Source organism: Oncorhynchus masou, chromosome 33, assembly GCF_036934945.1.
Source record: "Oncorhynchus masou masou isolate Uvic2021 chromosome 33, UVic_Omas_1.1, whole genome shotgun sequence".
In the NCBI taxonomy this organism is placed as follows: domain Eukaryota; kingdom Metazoa; phylum Chordata; class Actinopteri; order Salmoniformes; family Salmonidae; genus Oncorhynchus; species Oncorhynchus masou.
This window is the reverse complement of record NC_088244.1, coordinates 41,549,533-41,575,979: the sequence shown is the minus strand read 5'-3', so window position 1 is coordinate 41,575,979 and position 26,447 is coordinate 41,549,533. Positions and strand designations below refer to the sequence as shown.

Sequence of the window (26,447 nt, the reverse complement as noted above, 5' to 3'; positions counted from 1 at the left end):
TGTAATGAATAGTGTGTAAATTGAGAACGTTGAGGTGACTAAACTGCTTGGAGTAACCCTGGAATGTAAAAACTGTCATGGTCAAAACATATTGATACAACAGTAGCTAAGAGGGGAGAAGTCTGTCCATAATAAAGCGCTGCTCTGCCTTCTTAACAACACTATCAACAAGGCAGGTCCTACAGCCCCTAGTTTTATTGCACCTGGACTACTGTTCAGTAGTGTCATCATGTGCCACAAAGAGGGACTTAGGAAAATTACAATTGGCTCAGAACAGCCATGACTACATGGAACTCTGTTCCATATCAGGTAACTGATGCAAGCAGTAGAATCAGATAAAAAAAACAGGTAAAAATACACCTTATGGAACAGTGGGGATTGTGAAGAGACACACACACAAAGGTACAGACACACGCACTCTACACACATGTACATTGTGATATTGTTTTATGGTGGTATTGTATATTTTGTATTGTAGATATGTAGTGGTGTAATAATGTTATATGATGTACTATTTTATCTTTTGTTTTATGGATCCCTTGGCAGCTGCTAATGGGGATCCATAATAAATACAAATACAAAGTAGATTTACTCTGAGTCTGAGAAACCAGTCTATGTGGTATTGTCAAATGTGTTGGCTACTGGCTTTAAAGGAGAGAAGCAATGTCAGCAAGGAGAGCAGCCAATAGGAAGTGCCCGAGGGCCTTGTTTGCTACCATATGTTTCAGTTAAGATTGGGGACAGGTGGGGGAGTACTCAAATAGACTGCATGCAGCCTCACTACAAAACACTTAGGATCAAGTCTTGTTTAACTTTTCAAAGAGGCCTATTTTGCCCCTTTGGTTAGTATCTTGGTTTGTATGCTGCTTAGATTAAGAGCTAAGTTGGTTTTGATTTTGACACGCAAGTACACTACACACACACACACATATACACAAACACGGCGCATGCTCATACACAAACACGCATGTACACACACACACACACACACACACACACACACACACACACACACACACACACACACACACACACACACACACACACACACACACACACACACACACACACACACACACACACACACACACACACACACACACACACACACACAAAACCACCCTAGGGATCCAGAATCTCCCTGAAAGCCATAGCCAGCAGATAACCCCAGTGGGATGTACTGTGGCCAGTCCTGCTAAAAGTGTCTCTCTTGCCCAACTCCTGTCACCCACATAATAGGCTCAGGCACTGAGAATAGACATGTGTCATTTTAGCCAAAAAAAGAGCACCCACAGGTCTTTGGTTTCCAACAGTTATCAGAGTAGACAGAGACGGCCTCCCGAGTGGTGCAGTGCTTGAGGCACTACAGATCCAGGTTCGATCCAGGGCTGTGTCGCAGCCGGCTGAGACCGGGAGACCCATGAGGCGACAAACAATTGGCCCAGCGTCATCCGAGTTAGGGGAGGGTTTGGCTGGCCGGGATGTCCTTGTCCCATTATGCTCTAGCGACTCCTGTGGCGGGCAGGGCACATGCACACTGACACATCGACATGCGTACTGTGTTTCCTCCGACACATTGGTGCGGCTGGCTTCCGGGTTAAGAGAGTAGTGTGTCAAGAAGCAGTGTGGCTTGGCAGAGTCGTGTTTCGGAGGACGCATGGCTCTCAACCTTCGCTACGGGAATTGCAGCGATGGGACAAGACTGTAACTACCAATTGGATATCACGAAATTGGGGATAAAAAACTAAACAGGCATCTTCCCCCTGTTTTTTCCCCCTGTTTTTTAATTTGTCAGATGTTAAATGAACTACTAAACATTTGAAGTGTTTTAAGCCCATGTTTTTCCAACGGTAATTTGCAAGAGGGGGCACACTAACTGGACCAGGCAAAGGGTACCACCCTCTCTTATTCTTCCTAGTAAGTGTTTCCTTCCCAGGTGCACCAAGGAGCAAAGATATGCTAGACAGAATGTTAGCTACACTAGTGAGTGCAAACAGTATCGTCAGTGGAGGGGAGAGAGAGTGTAGAGTGACACACACACACACAGTTTTGGATTTTATTTTAGCTGCCGGTGAGGAGTCGCAGGAGGTACATTTTAAAATGAATTTGATCAATCTATGTAGCCTATTGATTTCTACTTCATGAATAAATTATAATATAATGTAATGATAAATGTAATACTAGCCATCTAGCAATTTCATAAAGTTGGCTTTATCTAGCTAGATTGGTAGATTTGGAACCTACAGGCTACCAAGCCATTTCAGGCTATGAATGAAGTTAAAGTATCTTGTCTGACTATCTTAGCTGGCATGCCTGCTGGAAAGTTTGCTAAACTTTAGAGAATACTAAACTTGCTTTAAATATTGGGTTATGATACTATATACCAGTGTGGCAGTTGTACTAAACTCCTAAGGCATAAAAGTTCTAAAGAATAAATGTGCCTCATTATTAGTTAAAATTACAATTGAACAGGTGAAGAGGTATGCTTAGATAACTATGCAGAAACATATACATATCTTTGGCTCTAGATTGCAGGAAAAAGTAGTTTCAGGTATTTTGGGGCCCACTTTCTTTTGTGAATGGTGGTGGTTTCTGTCTACTTGATAGTTGTAGAGACTAGCAGGATCAGGTAGGTGTGTGCATGTATATTGCAGTTATTCCGCTGATTTAGGGCAATGCCTGAAAGATTTATATAAAACATGAGTGTGTGTGTGTGCGTGCATGCGTGTGTGCATAAGTGTGAGAGTGTATGTGCATGCGTTAGGAGTTTGCAAAATTCTCTGTGTAGACCCTTGAAACCTATTTGTCTGTGTGCATGTGTGCACAGTGCATGTGTGTAGGTGTGTGTGGTGTGCACATACCAGTGAGTGTGTATGAGTGTGAATGGCTCTCTTCCATTGGGCCCCCTGCAGGCAACACACTACTGGAAGTCTACACTACAGCCTCATTGTGGTGAGGCAGGAAAGACAAAGAGTGGTGCACAGAACACGGAAAATCACTACCATTTACATTTAATGATACCTACGTGGAATGCTTTTACTCTGATTCATACTGGTTTTACAGTCATGTATATCTACGAATAAGGAATAGATTCAGAAATAAGTTGACCATTATATTGATAAACTAAGTCAGACTACTATTGCAAGTACAATAACCTTGTTATAGGCTACAGTATGTCTGGGAATGATGTATCCTGAATAAAACAATATTCTGATGCTGGATCCCAATGCGCTGACTCAACAAATACACCGTCACATGGCAAATTCAGTTGGATACTGAATACAGCAGACAGTAGTAAAGTGTTAGCTTTCACAGACAGCAAGTGTACATTACTGTGTCAACGGCAATTGTGTTTGTGTGTGATTTGGTTTTACTACCAGATGTCATCAAAAGGATAGTAAAACAAGGACAATTCTGACAAGTGGGGACATTTGGCCGGTCCCCTTAAGGAGAAGGGCTATTTTAGGCTTAGGGGTTAGGTTTATGGTCACAATTAGGGTTGGGGTGGGGGGGGGGGGGTGAGAGATGTGTCATATCTGCCATAAGAGGACAGAGACATGAACTGGGTGTGTCGGGAAAATAAACCATGAGTAAAAATAAGTAGCTATGATCCATTATGTGTGTGCATATAGAGAGGTAACCCAGGTGACACTGTAATTGATACCTCTCTCTCTCATAAGGTTTGTGAATACAGGCCTCGGAGTTCCACTGCAGCAATGCAAGTGTTTTGCTCTCCATGGTGCTGAAATCCCCAATGCTGCCATGTAAACATACAGAATGCCCATCATCCATACAATAGTGTTATACACCTCTCTCTCTTCTCTCTCTCACACACATACACAAATGCCATGCATCCTACCACACACTCAAAACAGTCCGGCGAGACAATGAATAGAACAGTTAATTTCCCTTACAACCAAATTCCTTCTATCACTGTCATCTAATACAGCTATGTATTTAATTTACCATCTCTAGAGAGGGCCTGTGAGGATTGTTGTGTTCAATACTGCTCTACTGTAAGTGCTTATCAAGCTAACAGTTACTCTGAAAGGGCTTCCTCTACTCTCACTCGGTAATGATTCGATGATGGCACCCATTGAGTGGCTGAGAAGACTAGCTCTTCTACCTCATCCGGCTTGGGCTCATTGTTCTTTTTCAGTCCACCCCTCCCCCCTCCTTCTTTCTATTCCCTTGTGTTCCCAGCCCAGACAGTGTTTATTTGAGTAAGGAACTGGGAATTCCCTCTCCCTTGATCATCTATCTCTGACAGAATCGGCCACATCGTCAGAGTGGGAAACCCAGACTGTAGATGGTGGGGAGAATCCTAACTTCCACTTAAGTCGAATTTTCACTAAGTAACGCATCAATTTCAATGGGATACTATAAGTGAACATTTGACTAAAGTGGGAGTTAGGATTGGCTGTAATACCAGCCAAAACAAAGGGGCAGTGGGGCCCCTTAGTCTACAATGATTCTGTTCCTTGCTCCCCTTGATTAGAAAGGACTGGATAGTTGAAAGCAACCTCCTACCCAGCTGGATAGTGGGATTTAATTGTATCATATGGCTTTCACCAAACCGAGGTTTTTGTTTCTGGTTGGAAAATTACTAACGAAAGGATACAAGGGAAAACACAGTATAAGGATACCAGAGCATGGTATTGGTATGTAGCCTCAAAAAAGGTGAGACGTTGTTGATTGATGTTGATGAATACAGAAACTATCCAAAAGAGCTCAGGTAACTTTTACAACAAGTGTATTTACAGCAGATTCACACAGTCTATCCCTGTAATGTTGGCCAGATAGCAGGCAGGCCCAGGAGGGCAATACTACAGTATCTCTGGCTTTTCACACAGGCAGAGGCTGTCTCGTCCTCTGTTGTACAAGGGCCAAAAATAGAGCTTTCCTCTTATTGCTCTACTCTAGTGTAGCTTGGCCTCCTAAATTCCTGTCTTTAGCTCCATTATTTTCTCCCTTAACATTGAGGCCTATGCTTTGCTTGGGTCCTAGTTCCAGCACGGTCTCAAAGGGCTGTCTGCTGACTGCTTTCCCACTCAGTCTGATTCCATCTGTGATTTTTTTGGTGTTGCACAAGCTCAGGCAGGCGTGCCCGTTCTCCAACACATCAACATGCTCGTAAGTACATGTGTGCGTATAGACACATGCACGCATCCACGTGCGCACACACGCACATACACACCACACACACACAGTTCACACATTGACTACCTCAGGGAATAAGCATAACCATGAGGCTTGTTGCTGCTGTGTTCCATTTTCATTCGTGGGGAAATACAGCGACCCCACAGTGAGCAGTGTTCGACAAGACATACACTAACAGTTTGTCCCATTCACTTCACTTGCAGTTCTTGTATTTACAATATTGCAGTACCACATGCAGTGATGCTACAGTACAGGTTGAATGGTAAGAACATAGCGAGTTGGTGTCAGTGGGGACAGTATAACAGTAGTGGCAATACTTGTGTGACTGATGCTGGGTGGTACAGATGCTCCTGTGCACTCACTCTCATTTACCAAGTGTAGAGCTGAAGAGACACAGTCACTCACTCTGAAAGTAGCAGCTACATTTACAACCAACTGATGAAATGCATGTTCATGGATCAAGTGTACAAGTCGTGGCCCACATCTCTCAATAACCGTTTTTGAACCTGCATGGGATTACTTGGATAAATAAACAATATATAAACTAATATTTGCATGCATTTTTTTGTGGTATTTCTTAGGAGTTCCTCTGTGATAATTCTCAAGCTAAAAGTGCTTCTGTTGTCCTCTATGGAGAACATGAGTGGCTCAAGAGAAAAATGAACAGAGCTCTTGCCGCAACAAACAGGTGGCCTTAACTGGCATCCCAATCTTGGCAGGCTGAGATGAATGAGTCGTGAGCTGACAGCGTTGTGAATTACAGCTCTAGTTCCATAATAGAAATGGATTTAAAGGGCTAGTTCACCCAAAGTCTATTATTGACGACCCAACAATCGTTATACAGTATCTAAATGAGGTGGGAAGAGATGCTCGGAGAAGGGCCTCCCTCCCACCCTGTAGTGGCCGTGATCTTTTTAGCAGCAAGTTAGCAACGAAGTGATGACTCATATCCTGCCAGCTTGGTCTCATGATATAACATGGTAAACGTAAATCCGGGGAGACTCAAATTAGTATGATATGTTACATTCGCTATGGTTACATCAGACAGAAGGTATGGCCTCCCGAGTGTCGCAGTGGTCTAAGGCAGTGCATCGCAGTGCTAGCTGTGTGTTCTAGAGATTCTGGGTTTGAGTCCAGGCTCTGTCGCAGCCGGCCGTGATCGGGAGACCCATGGGGCGGTGCACGATTGGTCCAGCGTCGTCCGGGTTAGGGGAGGGTTTGGCCAGAGGGATGTCCTTGTCCCATCGCGCACTAGCCACTCCTGCGCAGTGTACACTGACACGGTCGCCAGGTGCACAGTGTTTTCTCCACCACATTGGTGCGGCTGGCTTACAAGTTAAGTGGGCACTGTGTCAAAAAGCAGTGCGGTTTGGTTGGGTTGTGTTTCTGAGGAAGCACGGCTCTCGACCTTCGCCTCTCCCAACTGTACGGGAGTTGCAGTGATGAGACAAGACTGTAACTACCAATTGGGGAGAAAAAGGGGTAAAATAAAATAATAATACATCTGACAGAAGGTTACTTAGACAAAAACTAAAGTAGGTGGTTGGTCGGGTGGATGGGTAGGTGTACAACGTGAATGGCTAGCAACCCAAAGGTTGCGTGTTCAAATGTCATTATGGACAACTTTAGCATTTTAGCTAATTAGCAACTTTGCAACTACTTACTACTTTTTAGTTATTTTGCAACTACTTAGAATGTTAGCTAACACTTCCCCTAACCTTAACCCCTTAACCCTAACTTTAAATCCTAACCCCTAGCCTAGCTAACATTAGCCACCTAGTTAAGGTTAGCCACAACAAATTGGAATTTGTAACATATCATATGGAATGGATGCTGGACATCCACAAATTAATACATATTACCATACAAAACGTAGCCCATCATACTATTTGGCGTGTCACAGATTTACATTTACTATGTTATGTCTACCCGAGTCCAAGTTGATCCTGCTTCTGTGGTCGGCCTATCACCTCATGTCACTAATACTGTGTAAAATACAGTGACTTCAGAAAGTATTCATAACCCTTAACTTATTCCACATTTTGTTGTGTTACAGCCTGAATTCAAACCATAACTGTTTTCTCACCCATCTACACATAATACCCCATAATTACAATGTGAAAACATGTTTTGGACATGATTTATAAAGAAACACACCTGTCTATATGAGGTCCTACAGTTGACAGTGCATGTCAGAGCAGAAACCATACCATTAAGTTCAAGGAACTGTCTGTAGAATTGTAATGAGGCATATATCTGGGGAAGGGTATAAAACAATTTCTACAATGTTGAAAGTTTCCAAGAGCAGTGGTCTCCATCATTGGGAAATGGTAAACATATAGAACTACACAGACTCTGCCTAGAGCTGGCCGTCCGACCAAACTGAGCAACTGCGCGAGAAGGACCTTGGTCAGGGAGGTGTCCAAGAACCCAATGACTAAGATGGAAGAACCTGCCAGAAGTACAACAGTCTCTACAGCACTTCACCAATCTGGGATTTTGGGGAGAGCGGCCAGACGGAAGCCACTCCTGGAAAAAAAAAGCACATGACAGCACATCTGAACTTTGCAAAAAGGCAAGTGAAAGACTTTAAGATCATAAGGCAAAATATTATGTTGTCTAATGATACAAAAAATGTAACTCTTTGATCTCGATGCAAAGTATATATCTGGAGAAAACCAGGCAGGAACTGGGAGACTGGTAAAGATAGAGGGAACAATGAATGGAGCCAAATACAGGGAAATCCTTGATGATACCATATGTTTGCTTCAGAGTGCAAACAACCTTAGCCTGGGGGGAAGATGTATGTTCCAACAGGATAATGACCCCAAGCATATAGCCAAAGCAATGCTGGAATGGCTTCAGAACAAGAATGTGAAAGTCCTTGAGGCTGCTGATTATCCTGCACACCTGTCACCATTGTCTCGCGCACCTGCTCCTTATGACACTCACCTGGACTTCATCACCTCCATCATTATCTTCCCTATATCTGTCACTCCCCTTGGTTCTTTCCTTAGGTGTTATTGACTCTGTTTTCATCTCGGTGCATTTGTGTTTCATGTTCATTGTTTATTTTATTTATTAAAACACTCACTCCCTGAACTTGCTTCCCGACTCTCAGCGCACTCGTTACACCCAGCCAAAGCCCAGACTTGAATCCCATTGAAAATCTGTGGAATGACTTGAAGATTGCTGTTCCCCATCTAAGTTAACAGAGCTTGAGAAAATCTACAAAGAATAATGGGAGAAAATCCCCATAAATCCAGATGTGCAAAGCTAATACAGACATACCCATGATGACTCAAAGCTAATACAGACATACCCATGATGACTCAAAGCTAATACACACATACCCATGATGACTCAATGCTAATACAAACATATCCATGATGACTCAAAGCTAATACAGACATACCCATGATGACTCAATGCTAATACAGACATACCCATGATGACTCAAAGCTAATACAGACATACCCATGATGACTCAAAGCTAATACAGACATACCCATGATGACTCAAAGCTAATACACACATACCCATGATGACTCAAAGCTAATCCAAACATACCCATGATGACTCAAAGCTAATACAAACATACCCATGATGACTCAATGCTAATACAGACATACCCATGATGACTCAAAGCTGTAATCGCCACCAAAAGTGCTTCTACAAAGTATTGACTCAGGGGTGTGAATACTTAGGATAAATGAGATAGTTCTGTATTTCATTTGCAATACATTTGGAAAAATGTCTAAACATGTTTTCACTTTGTCATTTTGGGGTATTGTGTGTAGATGGTTGAGAAAGAAAATCTATTTAATCCATTTGGAATTTATTGCTGCAACACATTTTTTTTAATTAGTCAAGGGGTATGAATACTGTCTGAAGGCACTGTGTAAGTATAAATACACTAAGCACAAATATAAAAGCAACATGTAAAGTTTTGGTCGACATGTTTCATGAGCTGAAATAAAAGATCCCAGACATTTTCCACACTCACAAGAAGCTTATTTCTCTCACATTTTGTGCACAAATTTGTTTACATCCCTGATAGTGACCATTTCTCCTTTGCCAAGATAATACATACACCTGACAGGTGTGGCATATCAAGAAGCTGATCATTACACATGTGCACCTTGTGCTGGGGACAATAAAAGGCCACTCTAAAATGTGCAGTTTTGTCACACAACCCAAATGCCAAAGATGTCAAAAATGTTGAGGGAGTGTGCAATTGGTATGCTGACTGCAGAAATGTCCACCAGATATGTTGCCAGAGAATTGAATTGAAACTGCCCCCAACATCATTTTAGAGAATTTGGCAGTATGTCCAACCGGTGTGTGGGTGAGCGGTTTGCTGATGTCAACATTGTGAACAGAGTGCCCCATGGTGGCGGTGGGGTTATAGTACAGGCAGGCATAAGCTACGGACAATGAACACAATTGCATTTTATTTGAATGCACAGAGATACCATGACGAGATCCTGAGGCCCATTGTCATGCCATTCATCCGCTGCCATCACCTAATGTTTCAGCATGATAATGCACGGCCCCATTTTGCAAGGATCTATACACAATTCCTGGAAGCTGAAAATGTCCCACTTCTTTCATGGCCTGCATACTCACTGGACACGTCACCCATTGAACATGTGGATGCTCTGGATCGACGTGCATGACAGTATGTTCCAGTTCCCACTAATATCCAGCAACTTCGCACAGTCATTGAAGAGGGCAACATTCCACAGGCCCCAATCAATAGCCTCTTGGTCACCCCCCTTTCCCAGATCTGTGCCTCGACACAGTCCTGTCTCTGAGCTCTACGGACAATTCCTTCGACCTCATGGCTTGGCTTTTGCTCTGACATGCACTATCAATAGGGCTGTGGAGGTCAAGAAATTTTGTGAGCCGGTGATTGTCAAGCAAATAACTGTCGGTGTCACGGTAATTGACCATTTAGCATCAAACACATTTAGCATCTCCTGGCTTCCACACATAGCCTACAAGCCACTGATGTAGACCTTTGGAACATCTACATTTTAAAAGTCTAATAAATCCATGTAATACAGCCTATACCTTCACAATAAATCCATTATTTACTCTAGACAGGTCTAAAGAAGCATGATATGAAGAAAATGTAGTATATAACAGAATAGCACACTGAGTTGTCCTTATGTTAGGTCCTGATCTGGCTATGCCAAATGGCTGTGGGCTATACTAGTTAATTTATCAGACAAGATTTGCTTAGAATTGCATGGCATTATTTTATATTATTTTATAGTATGAAGTATACAGTTGAACAAAGCTGAATAAAATGTAAGCATTTTCTCCAAACGATTTGAGAGTACATTCTGTGTTGAGGGGTTAACAAAGAAATAGGTACTCCTATGTGCTTCATTTAGAGTCATTATTGTTACTTTAGGTTTTCTACAAAACGTTGGGCTATATGTTTTGACGTAATATATTGTATGATGCGACTCTAAAGATGATTTGAAAAAAGTTGCTTGAAAGGCATGAGCCCTGCTTTGTTTTTTGCGCAGGCTGTACACACTTCATTAGTCTCTCATTCACAATTTGACAATCACTTGATAATGACTCAAATTTCACAGTGGTATCCCCTTTGTGGCTGTAATGCACCCTAAAAAATCCATGCCTTTTGTGGCCAGTGGCTGCATTGTGCCTTTCTCCCTGAGTGCTGCGTACTCCTAAGCACCTCTCACTCACATGGCTCTCCATCACGTGATCGGGTCTTTATTACAGGCTACAAGTGAAGAAAGACACATTGTGGACACAACTGCGTGTGTTCTTATCCAATTCCGAGGTGCATATCCATTATAAAGATATTGGAAGAACTGTCCACATTTACTTTTCGTCAGCCAACAAGATGAGTAGGCCTAACGAATAGCAAAAGCACTAGCCTATGTCAATCTACTTTCCCAAATAGTAGAAAAGTCAACCTATTCTATTCTGTGTGATGAATAAATATTCCAAACATAGTCTGGGACAGTTGTGGGAGGCAATAGATCTTAAATTAATATAACCACTAGCATAAAAAAAATGTGGCTGACGCAACAGATCAGAACGTTTAGCTTAAAATGTTAATAACTATCAGGCTGTTTCTTCACATTATAAGCGCAACAATGCACACATGGCGTAGGCTATAAGCGCCAATGTTCCATTAGTGGGAAAACACTATTAGCAATTTCATATGCTGGGCATCATTCACAAGTGATAAAATGCCATTCACAAGTGATGGGATCCATTTCTTTTTTTGTAGAGGCCATCACTCTGTTTTCTCCCGCAATTGCATAGCCTATAGAAATGTTGCGCAACATGAGATCATGGGCTCTCATGAAGTGTTTTAGTTTCTCAAATACATTTGCATTTATGTCAGAGTGATTAGAGGGACAATGGAGTGCTGAGAACCAGGCAGTCAGCAGCATCAGAGCTTGGAGAAGCCTAATTAACATGACTAAGCGGTCATGTGGAATCTGACTGCCTTCATGACTCGTGACCACCGGTGTGGCGGTAATACGGTCACCGCAACAGCCCTAACTGTCAACTGTGGGACCTTATATGGACAGATGTGTGCCTTTCCAAATCATGTCCAATCAATTGAATTTACCACAGGTGGACTCCAATCAAGTTGTAGAAACATTTCAAGGATGATCAACGGAAACAGGATGCACCTGAGGTCAATTTCTAGTCTCATAGCAAACGGTCTGAATACTTATGTAAATAAGGTATTTCTGTTTTTTTAGTTTTCATACATTTGCAAACATTTCTAAAAACCTGTTTTTTCTTTGTCATTATTGATGAGGGAAAATGTTATTTAATCAAATTTAGAATAAGGCTGTTACGTAAACAAAGTATGGAAAAAGTCAAAAGGGTCTGAATACTTTCCGAATGCACTGTATATGACAAGAATGAGCACAAAGCTCAAACGTGAGACTTTATAATATAAGTCTGATCGAACTTTGATTGCAATGCATGTTTTAAATTAACTTTATTATTATTATTAAGTTGTAGGAAGTCTCTTTCACAGACATGTCAAATGAGAGGGTAGCTAAGTCAAATTATTGGTTCATTCAACTCATGTTCATAATAGGCCTACCACATTTCAACCATATATATATATTTTTAAATGTTACCCCTTTTTCTCCCCAATTTCGTGGTATCCAATTGTTTAGTAGCTACTATCTTGTCTCATCGCTACAACTCCCGTACGGGCTCAGGAGAGACAAAGGTTGAAAGTCATGCGTCCTCCGATACACAACCCAACCAAGCCGCACTGCTTCTTAACACAGTGCCATCCAACCCAGAAGCCAGCCGCACCAATGTGTCGGAGGAAACACCGTGCACCTGGCAACCTTGGTTAGCGCGCACTGCGCCCGGCCCGCAACAGGAGTCGCTGGTGCGCAATGAACCAAGGATTTCCCTACCAGCCAAACCCTCCATAACCCAGGTGACGCTAGGCCAATTGAGCGTCGCCCCACGGACCTCCCGGTTACAACAGAACCTGGGCGCGAACCCAGAGTCTCTGGTCGCACAGCTGGCACAGCAAATATGCTCAGCATGTGGTGGAAACATGGAAATGACCTGAATGAAGCTAATATATGACAGTATTTCAAGTGCCACAGATGACTGGGGTTATTGACAAATGCCTATAAGTCTCAAGCCGGTTACTCAGGACGATAGTAATTGAAAGCACCTTCAAGCGCAGTTGAAAAGACAGACGTGCTCGGCTTCTAGCGTTGCTGCAATTTCCAGTCCATTGTCTGCATGACTTGACTGACAGCACTGAGCACATCATGACTACTTCTAGTTTACTACTCCTGACGACAGGTCCAGGCTGGTGTCAGGATTCCTTTCCAACTGAAAGACATTTTCTCACTGCTGCTGTCCCATCTTGTCCAGTGAGGTCCTCACCATGGGCCTCAGATCTGAGGCATTTTCCTAATGCCACTTCCTACTGATACCAGCTTTTCTGCTAAAAGAGCAGTAGGAGTGCTGATTTAGGATCGGTTTTGTCTTTTAGATCACAAAGAATAGGATTACATGGACAGGGGGGGACCTAAGACTCTTGATACTTAGGGCCCCGTGTCTCCTTTATTTGGTGCCCTGGTGCTCAGGAGCAGGAGGCAGAGAAGAGGTGCATGAAGTGTGAACTCAATCAGGTCGGGGAAGAGGAGGCACATAGGCAGCTCTATGAACAGTATACCTTGGTTGTATTCATTAGGGCACATTGTACCAAAATGTTGTGCAACGGAAACCGAACTAAAAATAGTGTTTCTTATTGGACAACTTCAGATAGTACCTCCCTGTTTATGACAATGTTCTTACGTTTAGTAAATACGACCCAATTCTGTCCATCTCGTGGAACAAAGCCTTCGAGCCTTCGAAGATGAAGTAAATTTCTGCTTGTGTCATTTTTTTAGGGCTTCAACACCTTTTTTTAATCAAGAATAAGTCCACTACTGAAAGTTTTTCCTGCATGGGTAGGCCTTTTGTGGATTCCTATCTTTGTTGTTGAGCATCCTCCTCCTACTGTAATTTGTTGGCTGAATCAATCAATCACATTTATTTATAAAGCCCTTTTTTACATCAGCCGATGCCATAAAGTTCTATACAGAAACCCAGCCTAAAACCCCAAACAGCAAGCGATGCAGATGTTGAACCACAGTGGCTAGGAAAAACTCCCTAGAAAAGCAGGAATCTAGGAAGAAACCTAGAGAGGAACCAGGCTCTGAGGGGTGGCCAATCCTCTGCTGGCTATGGCGGGTGAAGATTATAACAGTACATGGCCAAGATGTTCAAATGCTGAGGTCTACCTTAACTTGCTTAATGAGCATTTGAGCGGATGTGTATGGTGTGAGTGGGGTGGTGTGTGTGCGTGCATGTGTTTGTGTAAATAGTTTTATGGTATCACTTTATTTGGATAGTCCACAGTAGATAGTTTGTAGATGTTTATCTAACTGTACTATTCTGAAGTCTTGCATATTGTCAAGGCTTCTGATAAACTTCCCTTGTCTACATTCAGAGTGAAGGGGAGGGTTATGATGCTTGAGCGTAACTCAAACCTTTTACATCAGCAATCAAAATGCTGTTCTTTATAATAAAGAACGCTTGGCTAATTGAGCATGTACACAAAATAAGCTGAGTCACAACAGTTTAAAATATCATGATGGGGTAAGACTATAAATGTGCTTGAAAAAATCCTTGAAAATCCTTGAATTTGACTTGCCAATGTCTGTATGAACCCTGTATATGCTACTTGCTCAACCCGCAAATGAAAGATAAAATCATCTGCTATTGTCAGTATTTTTTTAAATTTGGGCCAATAGCTTTCAGTTGACACTGGCCCGGACTGCTGACAAATTTACCTGAATGTCGAACCCTGTGTGTGCTGTGTGTGTAGCCATTAGCCAAGTTAATGATAGCCTAAACATCTGCCGGTAGATGGAAAGGCAAATAAAAGGGAACTACAAAGTAGCCTATGCCTACCTGGCAGAATCATGATTATTTACATCAATGGTCATTGCACCAGTGGTCATTTGCTTTGAAAACTCCCATCACAACTGCGTGACACTGCTAGCCAAACACAACTAACGCTGGTGCTTACCTGAGTTAAAGGCCAACTACAGAAAAAAATCTACATTTCTCAGATTTTTCCCAGAGAATTGCCCAAGATTTGTCCCCAGATGTGGTTTAAGCATTGTTGAGGACTTAGAACATCCAATGTTGCTTATTTCAAATATGGCTAGTCATTATTAGCCTTGTTCTGTATGGAATACGGTTATATTATGGGACACAGGCCAGGTCATTATAAATTATTAAAAAAATTGGTGCAACCAAATTATTTGCTGGTGCCACTAACTGAAAAATTTAGTGTAGAGCCCTGCATTACCGTGTAGGTTTGTTCACAACAATGGCTAGTGTTACATACACATTCCAACTGGAATATAAGACCCTGCAGTGTTTTCCCTAAAGGTCTTTAAGCGGGGTGCAAACCCCCCCAAAGTAACATCCTGTCCTGGCAACAACACCTCAGACTAATATTTCATATAACCCATAGTACTTTAACTGCAAATCAGCCCTTGAAATAATACTAACTTAGTGGTACAGTGCATTGCCCCAACAAGGATGGAGGGTAAAAATGGCCTTGAACGTTCTACAACTAATACTCTCTCTCTCTCTCTCTCTCTCTCTCTCCTCTCCCTCTCCCTCTCTCTCTCTCTCTCCAGCTGCAAAGGCCACTGTGTAAAAGGCTTAGTAATCCTTTGGCAAAGACTGTGAGCCGCGACGCTCACACAGTGATGATACACTGAGGACGGACAATGTGTACTTTAGGTCACCAGACACCGCTATTGCTCTCTTGAATGCCACAGAACTGTATTTACGGTATAGTCCATTAGCAGTGCCCTGTGAATGGGTGCAGGCTACATGTGTAGGCACATTCAAGTATAAGACACGGTTATCATAGCCACTGCTTCAATGCTTCAGGACAATAACCTAAAACACAAGGGCCAAATCTACACTGGAGTTGCTTACCAACGATCCTGAGTGGTCGAGTTACAGTTTTTGACTTAAATCTATTTAAAAATCTATGGCAAGACCTGAAAATGGTTATCTAGCAATGATCAACAACCAATTTGACAGAGCTTGAAGAATTGTGAAAAAATTGGGGCAAATGTTGCACAATCCAGGTGTGAAAAGCTCTTAGAGACTTACCCAGAAAGACTCACAACTGTAATCACTGCCAATGGCGCTTCTACAAAGTATTGACTCAGGGGTGTGAATACTTATGTAAATGAGATGTTTCTGTAATTCATTTTCAATAAATTTGCAAACATTTCAAATAACATGTTTTCACTTTGTCATTATGGGGTATTGTCTGTAGATGAATGGGGAAAATAATCACTTTAACCCATTTTGAATTCAGGCTGTAACACAACTAAATTTGGAATAGGTCAAGGAGTATGAATACTTTTTAAAGGCAATGTAGCGGGCTTTTTTTTAACCTTTATTCAACTCAGCAAGTCAGTTAAGAACAAATTCTTATTTACAATGACGGTGTGTGTGTGTGTGTGTGTGTGTGTGTGTGTGTGTGTGTGTGTGTGTGTGTGTGTGTGTGTGTGTGTGTGTGTGTGTGTGTGTGTGTGTGCGTGCGTGTGTGCGTGTTAGAAAGGGAGAGGGAACAGTAAAAGGTCAAGAACCTGCTCAATTTAGCCATGAATATGCCATAAACATACTGTCTTCCTAAACAGATACAGCCTGGCACCAACACTTAATAGCTGTCCAATAAAATACTTTATTAAACTGTTTAAAATAGATATTATAACAAAATGCCATTAAGCTTGCAGACTATGCCTAAAAGCACTTGAGAATAAAAATGCTTGGTTGGTAAATAACATGCTTCTAGGCAGGGAGGGCCTGTTTATTTATGAAGGGTAAGATCACCCATATAAGTGAGAACAGCTGAGAGGTCTTTAACTTAAAGGGGAATAGCCTATGATTGCTCTTGGTGCTCTGTGCACACCTGCATGGTCCACACCATAGGGAATTGATGTTTTTCTATATGTAGGGCAGCACTGACGTCGAAGTCTTTGATCCTATACATCACGTGGAACGCTGGGTCATTGATCATAGGACTGTTTGATCAGCTCAACCTCAACATGGGATCCAATTGATGCTGCCAAGCGCAGTGGCCGAGTCGGGATAGGCAAGGGTCCATTGAATGAAGGTCCAATATATGCTACCACCGAAACCATGCAGAACGAAATTGCTCAAATAATCATTATAAATGTGTCTGCTCAATGTCAGTGTCTGTGCGCTCAATGTAACATTGAATCCTAATATAACCTAGCGACGAAAAAATGTGTCTAGACATTTCGCCTAAAATGATGGACCACACAATGAGCTTTCTTCACTGTAGCCTATGTCATCTTTGCGTCCAATCTTATTGGGCCTATATATAAATGTATTTAAATTGATGCAATGATGTCTGAAATATTATGGGTTTGTGTACAATAGGCTTCGCATTATAGGCTCAAGTTAATTTATAATCTTCACATTTACTGCAAAACCACATAGCATTTCACGAACAACCAGCTTATTTTGGGAGAGCATCCATTCATTTAAATAGAACTGGAGGAAAATGGCAAACGCGTCATGATATTTTCCTACCAATTGTCTGCGAATCTTTTTTATTGTGTTTTCTGTCAAATGGAAGCGTGGAGTGCTTATTATTCTGATATGGTCCTCAAATCCCATTTAGCAATTGGGGATGGCTTTAGGAGACTACTGTAGCCTATCGCCAAAACGATGAAAATAATAAAACGCCAATACATTAGTCTATAACGTTTGAATATCCAGACAAAAATAAACATGTATCTTACCTGTGCTGTGGACTAGATCGATGCCGGACTCTGTGAGTAGGTTTGGGTCACTTTGAGATCTGCCTCTATGCAGAAGACAGCCATCTATTCCATTTCCATCGGATGTAGCCATTGGGGATAGAGCACATGAATACTGAATCAAATATTCAAAACCCTACCAGAGGCAGGCAAGGTCAGAAGTAAGCAGCAGTAGTGCAGATATAATTCGTTCTGACAACAGCCGCTTTGAGCATCTAATGGGGAGCCATGGGTGCTGAGCAGAAATTCCTAGTATGTTGGAGCCACTGAAGTATAATAAGAACGGTTGAAGCGCGCGTGTGTGTCTGTGCGCGCTCGTGTGGGCGTGGGAGGGGTGATACGGATGTGCCGGTCTATATGTCACTACGGCCTGATTGTTCCTCGCAACATTGTAGCCGGCGACACAAATTTAGGCCAGGCCGCCTACTTACACAATCTGAATGTATTAATGTAGCCTACTGATTTATGGTGCTGGTTTGGTCTATATGGATGGTGATGAGGTTGTATAGAGCAGAACATCAACACGTGGTGAAATTGGTTCATTGAATAAATCTCAGGACTAACGTTATTAGTTTTGAATTGTTAAAAAAAAATAATGCAATGTATCCCAATATTTCAATGTAATGCATTTATGAATGATTCAGAGACAACTGCTGCATATGCCTAGTGGTATTGGCTGAAGGGAGATCAGTAGGCCTATTGATATAGTAGAGAGCGTAATAGGCAGAAATGTCTAACATTGGCTTTGATATCTTGAGAAACGACAATGTAGCCTAAGCCTCCTGCTCAACGACTGTATAGGCTATGAAAAAAACATACATTATTATATTATATTCCAAATGTAATTATGTTAGGTTCAATTGCTCAAACAATTAATAATACTTGAAAATATATGGTACCAAGCAAAGCCATTTTCGACCTTATGCGCATATTTTGCGCCTTGATGATTGTCCATTGGAAGTACTTTCATCCTATTGGTCAACCGTGCTATGATGCGGCGATGAGGAAGTAGTTGCCGTTGCAGAGATTTTGGATATACTGACAAGATACACGTGTCTCCGCCCTAACAAATCGGAGTCGTTGTCCACAAAGTGTCGCGGGGGGCTGTCTAGCTCCCGCCTATCCTTTCTTTGGATTGGTGGATACATCTCATTGTTGTAAATATTTTTGAATAGTTGATGAAGTTTGTGACGTCAACGGCCTGTAAATTCAATGAATGGCGAGAGAGAGACTACGCCGCTAGCCTCATGCATGAATATGCATAGCCATCTCGAGAACTCTATATAAAGTGTTTTTCTCTTGCCGGGATGTCACGTGTCTTACTTATATCAGTACACTCTGAACAACTTAAGCATTACGAAACTTTTATTCAGTCAAATAAACCTCACGCAGCAAATAAGTCATTCGTTTTTTGTTGTTGACCAAATTCGAAACTCTTGACCTCCATATCAAATGACTGTGATTGGTTTACGAAAATACTGTTGGAGGGCGACAGATTTTCCGCCTAGTTGGACCACTCTTTCTCTGCCTGTCTGGTATTAGAACATACTGTACTGTCTTCCGTATTAGCGTTACTGCAGCAACATTAAGACTTCTGCTTTTCTGCTTTTTCTTCAAAATAAAAGACTGCGGTAAAACGCTATGCGTATGGTACGAAATCAATAATAGTGCATGATGTTAAAATAATGATACAAAATTAAAACTACATATGGTGAAAATCTAAATGAACATATTGTCTTACTGAGAAAAAACTATTCTATGGGCTGATGTAAAAGTGGGGTTGGGAAGTAGAGTAGGGTCTGGAGAATGTATGTATGGTGTCATTTCATGGGGCACGGAATAATACAGAGTGTTGCTGGTCTTTTACTCCGCCCATTACATTGGCCACAATTCAAATCACTGTATTACATATTGGTTTATAGAGAGACAGCTATGTATAGGATTACTCACTAGGGTCTGTAGAATATATATACAGTGAGCTGCAAAAGTATTGGGGCAGTGGCACATTTTGTGTTGTTTTGGCTCAGTATCCCAGCACGTTGGATTTGAAATGATACAATCACTATGAGGTTAATATGCAGACTGTCAGCCTTCATTTGAGGGTATTTTCATCCATATTTGGTGAACCATTTAGAAATTACAGCACTTTTTGTACATAGTCCCACCATTTTAGGGGACCAAAAAGATTGGGACAAATTCAATTATATGTGTATTAAAGTAGTCTAAAGTTTAGTATTTGGTCCCATATTGGCCCCATATTCCTAGCACGCAATGATTACATCAAGCTTGTTACTCTACAAACTTGTTGCATGCATTTGCTATTTGTTTTGGTTGCGTTTCAGTTTATTTGTGCCCAATATAAACAAATGGTAAATCATATATTGTGTCATTTTGAAGTTACTTTAATTGTAAATAAGAATAAAATATGTTTCTAAACACGTCTACATTCATGGGGATGCTACCATGATTACGGATTGTCCTGAATGAATCGTTAATAATGATGAGTGAGAAAGTTAGAGGCACAAATATCATACCCAGACAAAAAACTCAATATGGTCTGTAGAAACCACCTCCAAATTAACCGGTGCTATCCACGTAGTAGTCAATGCTTATATACACACTAAACTATCAACACTCAAAATCAAACACACGAGGCAAACTTTATAGTCTAAACAAAAATCGTATTTATTTAAAATGTAAATGTAATGAATATCAACCAGGCTATAGGTACATTCACTACAGTCACCAATTTTCTTAAATGTGTCAGTTGAAATTTATGGTCTAACACCCTTTATGATAGATTCATTTGTTTCAATCCCTCATTCATTAAATTAGTGATGTACCATTTTGTTTCATATGGAAAATCTATGTCAATATCAGTTGCATTTTTTTATTAGAATTTGATATATCAGTTCGGAGAAAATACATTGCAACTGTATGAATGTGGTATAAACCTATCCAACTAGTGTTAATACAATGGAAAGCCCATCAACAATTAATGGCCCATCATCAGGCAATTAAGCACGCTAAACAGCCTGTTTTAGTTTTAGCACTTTTAAGCATGCTAGGCAGCCTGTGAGAAGGTCTGCGGGAGGGTTTTGTGCATACAGGAATAGTCATGTATGCTTTTTTTACAGAATAGTGTAGGTTAACAGTAAGAATAAACCAATATGCCTTGCTCACAACAGTATAAAACGATACCAATATTTTATGGGGCTGCAGGGTAGCCTAGTGGTTAGAGCTTTGGACTAGTAACCGGAAGGTTGCGAGTTCAAACCCCCGAGCTGACAAGGTACAAATCTGTCGTTCTGCCCCTGAACAGGCAGTTAACCCACTGTTCCCAGGCCGCCGTTGAAAATAAGAATGTGTTCTTAACTGACTTGCCTGGTTGAATAAAGGTAAAATTAAATATAAAATTATTGATTTTGGTGCTCACCACTACATGAAATAAATAACAAATGTATATTCAAACATAATTTAATTATTAAGCATATAGCTTAATTTCATCAGTCTGCTGTATCATTCAAGCTTAAAACCTGAACTTCTTTCAACTAAGTCATTTAATCTCCAATAACTCAAGCAAAATATAGTATTGAAAGCCATTGTGAAAATTTTTACTCACATTGCCCGCTCACAAGACTACTTTAGAGAACAAGCACACATAAACATCACAACCGCTACTGTTTTTTAAAAAGCAGAGGCTGCAGATTAACTTTTCTGGACCACATTTTTCTCAGAGGTGCAAATAGGCCTACCAATGATTTTTCCCCCCCTAAATTACTTACCAAATCTTTCTGAATGGACCCTGTCCCATTTGTCACAAGTCAAGGGAAACACACTATTAGGTGGTAATCATAAATCCTCCAATCATCAAATCAAATCAAATGTATTTATATAGCATCAGCTGATATCTCAAAGTGTTGTACTGAAACCCAGCCTAAAACCCAAAACAGCAAGCAATGCAGGTGTAAAAGCACGGTGGCTAGGAATAACTCCCTAGAAAGGACAAAACCGAGGAAGAAACCTAGAGAGGAACCAGGTTATGAGGGGTGGCCAGTCCTCTTCTGGCTGTGCCGGGTGGAGATTATAACAGAACATGGCCAAGATGCTCAAATAATAACAATCACAGGCAGAACAGTTGACACTTGGAGCAGCAGCACGGCCAGGTGGACTGGGGACAGCAAGGAATCATCATGCCAGGTAGTCCTGAGGTATGGTCCTAGGGCTCAGGTCCTCCCGAGAGAAAGAGAGAATTAGAGAGCATACTTAAATTCACACAGGACACCGGATAAGACAGGAGAAGTACTCCAGATATAACAAACTTTTTTGGCAACTTCCTCCTAAAATTGGAAATCACATTTTTCATTTTGCTGTATAACAGAATGTATTGCCATTGAAATAGCATGGTAATCCAAACATTTATTTTATTTTTTCCACATTTTTTGTGATTCTTAACTTTCTGATCCTCCGCAGCATCCCTGCCACTCCCATACAATTTATGTTTCAGATTTGGTGGTTCAACAGCATTTTTATTTATCATCTGTTGTGTCAAATTATTCTGATATGTGCATTTATCAGTAGGGTCAACTCTATAGTTAACTCCATCACCAGACAACTGCGTTACCATCAGTACAGTCAACTCCTACTATAGCACTAGGTCCACCCTCTACCAGTCCCTCCACAGATACAATGGCTTGCAAAAGTATTCACCCCCCTTGGCATTGTTCCTATTTTGTGGCCTTACAATCTGGAATTAAAATGGATTTTTGGGGGGTTGTGTCATTTGATTTACACAACATACCTGAAAATGCAAAATATTTGTTATTGTGAAACAAACAAGAAATAAGACAAAAAAGAAAAGAAAACTTGAGCGTGCATAACTATTAATCCCCCCAAAGTCAGTACTTTGTAGAGCCACATTTTTCAGCAATGACAGCTGAATGTCTCTATCAGTTTGGCACATCTAGCCACTGGAATCTTTGCCCATTCTTCAAGGCAAAACTGATCCAGCTCCTTCAAGTTGGATGGGTTCAGCTGGTGTTCAGCAATCTTTAAGTCATACCACAGATTCTCAATTGGATTGAGGTCTGGGCTTTGACTATGCCATTCCAAGACATTTAAATGTTTCCCCTTAAACCACTGGAGTGTTGCTTTGGCAGTATGCTTAGGGTCATTGTCCTGCTGGAAGGTGAACTGCCATCCCAGTCACAAATCTCTGGAAGACTGAAACAGGTTTCTCTCAAGAATTTCCCTGTATTTAGCGCCATCCATCATTCCTTCATTTCTGACCAGTTTCCCAGTCCCTGACGATTAAAAACATCCCCACAGCATGATGCTGCCACCACCATGCTTCCCTGTGGGATGGTGTTCTTGGGGTGATGAGAGGTGTTGGGTTTGCGCCAGGCATAGCATTTTCCTTGATGGCCAAAAAGTTCCATTTTAGTCTCATCTAACCAGAGCACCTTCTTCCATATGTTTGGGGAGTCTTCCACATGCCTTTTGACGAACACCAAACATGTTTGCTTTTTTCTTTAAGCAATGGATTGTTTTCTGGGCACTCTTCTGTAAAGCCCAGCTCTGTGGAGTGTACGGCTTAAAGTGGTCCTATGGACAGATACTCCAATCTCCGCTGTGGAGCTTTGCAGCTCCTTCAGGGTTATCTTGGTCTCTTTATTGCCTCTCTGATTAATGCCCTCCTTGCCTGGTCCGTGAGCTTTGGTGGGCGGCCCTCTCTTTGCAGGTTTGTTGTGGTGCCATATTCTTTCTATTTTTTAATAATGGATTTAATGGTGCTCCGTGGGATGTTCAAAGTTTCTGATATTTTTTAATAACTCAACCCTGATCTGTACTTCTCCACAACTTTATCCCTGACCTGTTGGGATAGCTCCTTGGTCTTCATGGTGCCGCTTGCTTGGTGGTAATGCAGTCTCTGGGGACTTTCAGAACAGGTATATGCTAAGATCATGTGACAGATCATGTGACTCTTAAATAAAGTCCACCTGTGTGCAATCTAACTAATTATGTGACTTCTGAAGGTAATTGGTTGCACTAAATCTTATTTAGGGGCTTCATAGCAAAGGGGGTGAATACATATGCATGCACCACTTTCCATTAATTTTTTATTTTTTAGAGTTTTTTAAAACAAGTAATTTTTTTCATTTGACTTTACCAATTTGGACTATTTTGTGTATGTCCATTACATGAAATCCCCCTCAAAATCTATTTAAATTACATGTTGTAACGTAACAAAATAAGAAAAAGGGGGGTGAATACTTTTGCAAGGATATTTTTTACAAATCAAAAATGATTTTCGGAAGGAGTCTTTGATTCACCTCCTGAAGTGCCACCATACACAGCACAGCCATTGGTTAGGCAGCACGAAAAGGTTGACATCAGCAAGAGCAGGGCAGGTCAGGGTTTAGGATTGGGATATCCAGCCAGTGTGTAATGAAGTATAGCCAGTTTTATTTACATAATTCCAGCAGTGCAAAACTTGGGAAGGAAGTACATTTTCTTAGAAATATACCTTTTCCCTGTGCTTCTCCAAGCATGCACTTCATATAGCCTAGGCCTATATTGCCTAGTATAGGCTATGGATCATTTGACTGAGACCACACTAAATATAAGGTCACTTGCTACTGCGCGCCCAGCAGAGAATCAGGGATGAGGGGCAGCACATACATGCATTTCACTTTGGCACCTAGATTAGTTCTCTCTCTGTAAGCCAATATGGAATTTATGGGCCTATTTGTATTGTATTGGGACCAATGGAGTGGGTGGAATAGAAAGTGTTGCCGGGCACGTACTGCAGACCTCAGTCCACCATGGAATAACACCATACAGTGCATTCGAAAAGTATTCAGACCCTTTTCCACATTTTGTTACGTTACAGCCTTATTTTAAAATGTATTACATATGTTTCCCACCTCATCAGTCTACACACAATACCCTATAACAACAAAGCAAAAACAGGTTTAGAAATTTTTGCAAATTTACTAAAAATAAAACAGAAATACCTTATTTCCATAAGTATTCAGACCCTTTGCTGTGAGACTCGAAATTGTGCTCAGGTGCATCATGTTTCCATTGATCATCCTTGAAACGTTTCTACAACTTGATTGGAGTCCACCTGTGGTGAATTAATTTGTTTGAACATGTGGAAAGGCACACACCTGTCTATATAAGGTCCCACAGTTGACAATGCATGTCAGAGCAAAAACCAAGCCATGAGGTCGAAGGAATTGTCCGAAGTGCTCCGAGACAGGATTGTGTCAAGGCACAGATCTGGGGAAGGGAACCAAAACATTTCTGCAGCATTGAAGGAGCCAAGAACACAGTGGCCTCCATCATTCTTAAATGTAATAAGTTTGGAACCACCAAGACTCTTCTAGAGCTGGCCGCTCAGCCAAAATGCAGGGTGGGACTAATAACAAGGTAACTCATGTAAAATATACTGTGTCCATAACATATATATAGGTTCAGAACTTGTGAAACAGCACAGTTAAAAATATATGGCAAAAATAAATCAAACTGGATGGTCTTCAGAAATAGATGGGAGGGGTTGAGGGTAGCAGAAGGATGGGAGTAAAAACAAACAAAAGAAAATCTGTTTTTCAATAGCTGTGTCCGTAAAATGCATATAGTATGTATGAGCTGGAAGTAGAATCCTTAGTGTTGTTGTTCATTAGTTTACTCTAATTAGGGGAGGGGTGGTAGGGTTAGTGGAAAAGTACATGGAATGTCCAATGCTGAAACACCAGCGTATCAAAGCAAAAACATAAACTAAGCCGTTGACCAAAAGAGAAAACTATTCTAGCGTCATACCCAAGACTTCGAGACTGTAATCGCTGCCAAATCTGCTTCAACAAAGTATTGAGGTAAAGGGCCTGAATACTTATGTACAGTTGAAGTCAGAAGTTTACATACACTTAGGTTGGAGTCATTAAAACTTGTTTTTCAACCACTCCACAAATTTCTTGTTAACCAAGTATAGTTTTGGCAAGTTGGTTAGGACATCTACTTTGTGCATGACACAAGTAATTTTTACAACAATTGTTTACAGACAGATATAGTTCACTGCATCACAATTCCAGTGGGTCAGAAGTTCACATACACAAAGTTGACTGTACCTTTAAACAGCTTGAGAAATTCTAGAAAATGATGTCATGGCTTTAGAAGCTTCTGATAAGCTAATTGACATCATTTGAGTCAATTGGAGGTGTACCTGTGGATGTATTTCAAGGCCTATCTTCAAACTCAGTGTCTCTTTGCTTGACACCATAGGAAAATCTAAAGAAATCAGCCAAGACCTCAGGAAAAACATTGTAGACCTCCACAAGTCTGGTTCATCCTTGGGAGCAATTTCCAAACGCCTGAAGGTGCCACAAACAATAGTATGCAAGTACAAACAATAGCATGCAAACAATAGTATGCAAGTATAAACACCATTGGACCACGCAGCCGTCATACCGCTCTGGAAGGAAACGAGTTCTGTCTCCTAGAGATGAACTTACTTTGGTGCGAAATGTGCAAATCAATCCCAAAACAACAGCAAAGGACCTTGTGAAGATGCTGGAGGAAACAGGTACAAAAGTATCTATATCGACAGTAAAACAAGTCCTAAATCGACATAACCTGAAAGGCCACTCAGCAAGGAAGAAGCCACTGCTCCAAAACCGCCATAAAAAAGCCAGACTACGTTTTGCATGGGGACAAAGATCATACTTTTTGGAGAAATATCCTCTGGTCTGATGAAACAAAAATAGAACTGTTTAGCCAAAATGACCATCGTTATGTTTTGAGGAAAAAGGGGATGCTTGCAAGTCGATGAACACCATCCCAACTGTGAAGCACGGGGGTGGCAGCATCATG

General features: G+C 41.3%; 1 protein-coding gene across 1 annotated transcript in view; it reads right to left on the bottom strand.

Moving 5' to 3' along the window:
- The window catches only part of LOC135527601 (phosphatase and actin regulator 3-like), a 57,821-nt gene extending 39,964 nt beyond the window's left edge, over positions 1 to 17,857 (bottom strand). Inside the window, exon 1 of the mRNA XM_064956092.1 lies at positions 17,559 to 17,857. Coding sequence (XP_064812164.1) covers positions 17,559 to 17,670 — 112 coding nt within the window. The 5' untranslated portion in view covers positions 17,671 to 17,857. The remainder of the gene's footprint in view (positions 1 to 17,558) is intronic.
- Between the last annotated feature and the right edge of the window lie 8,590 nt (positions 17,858 to 26,447).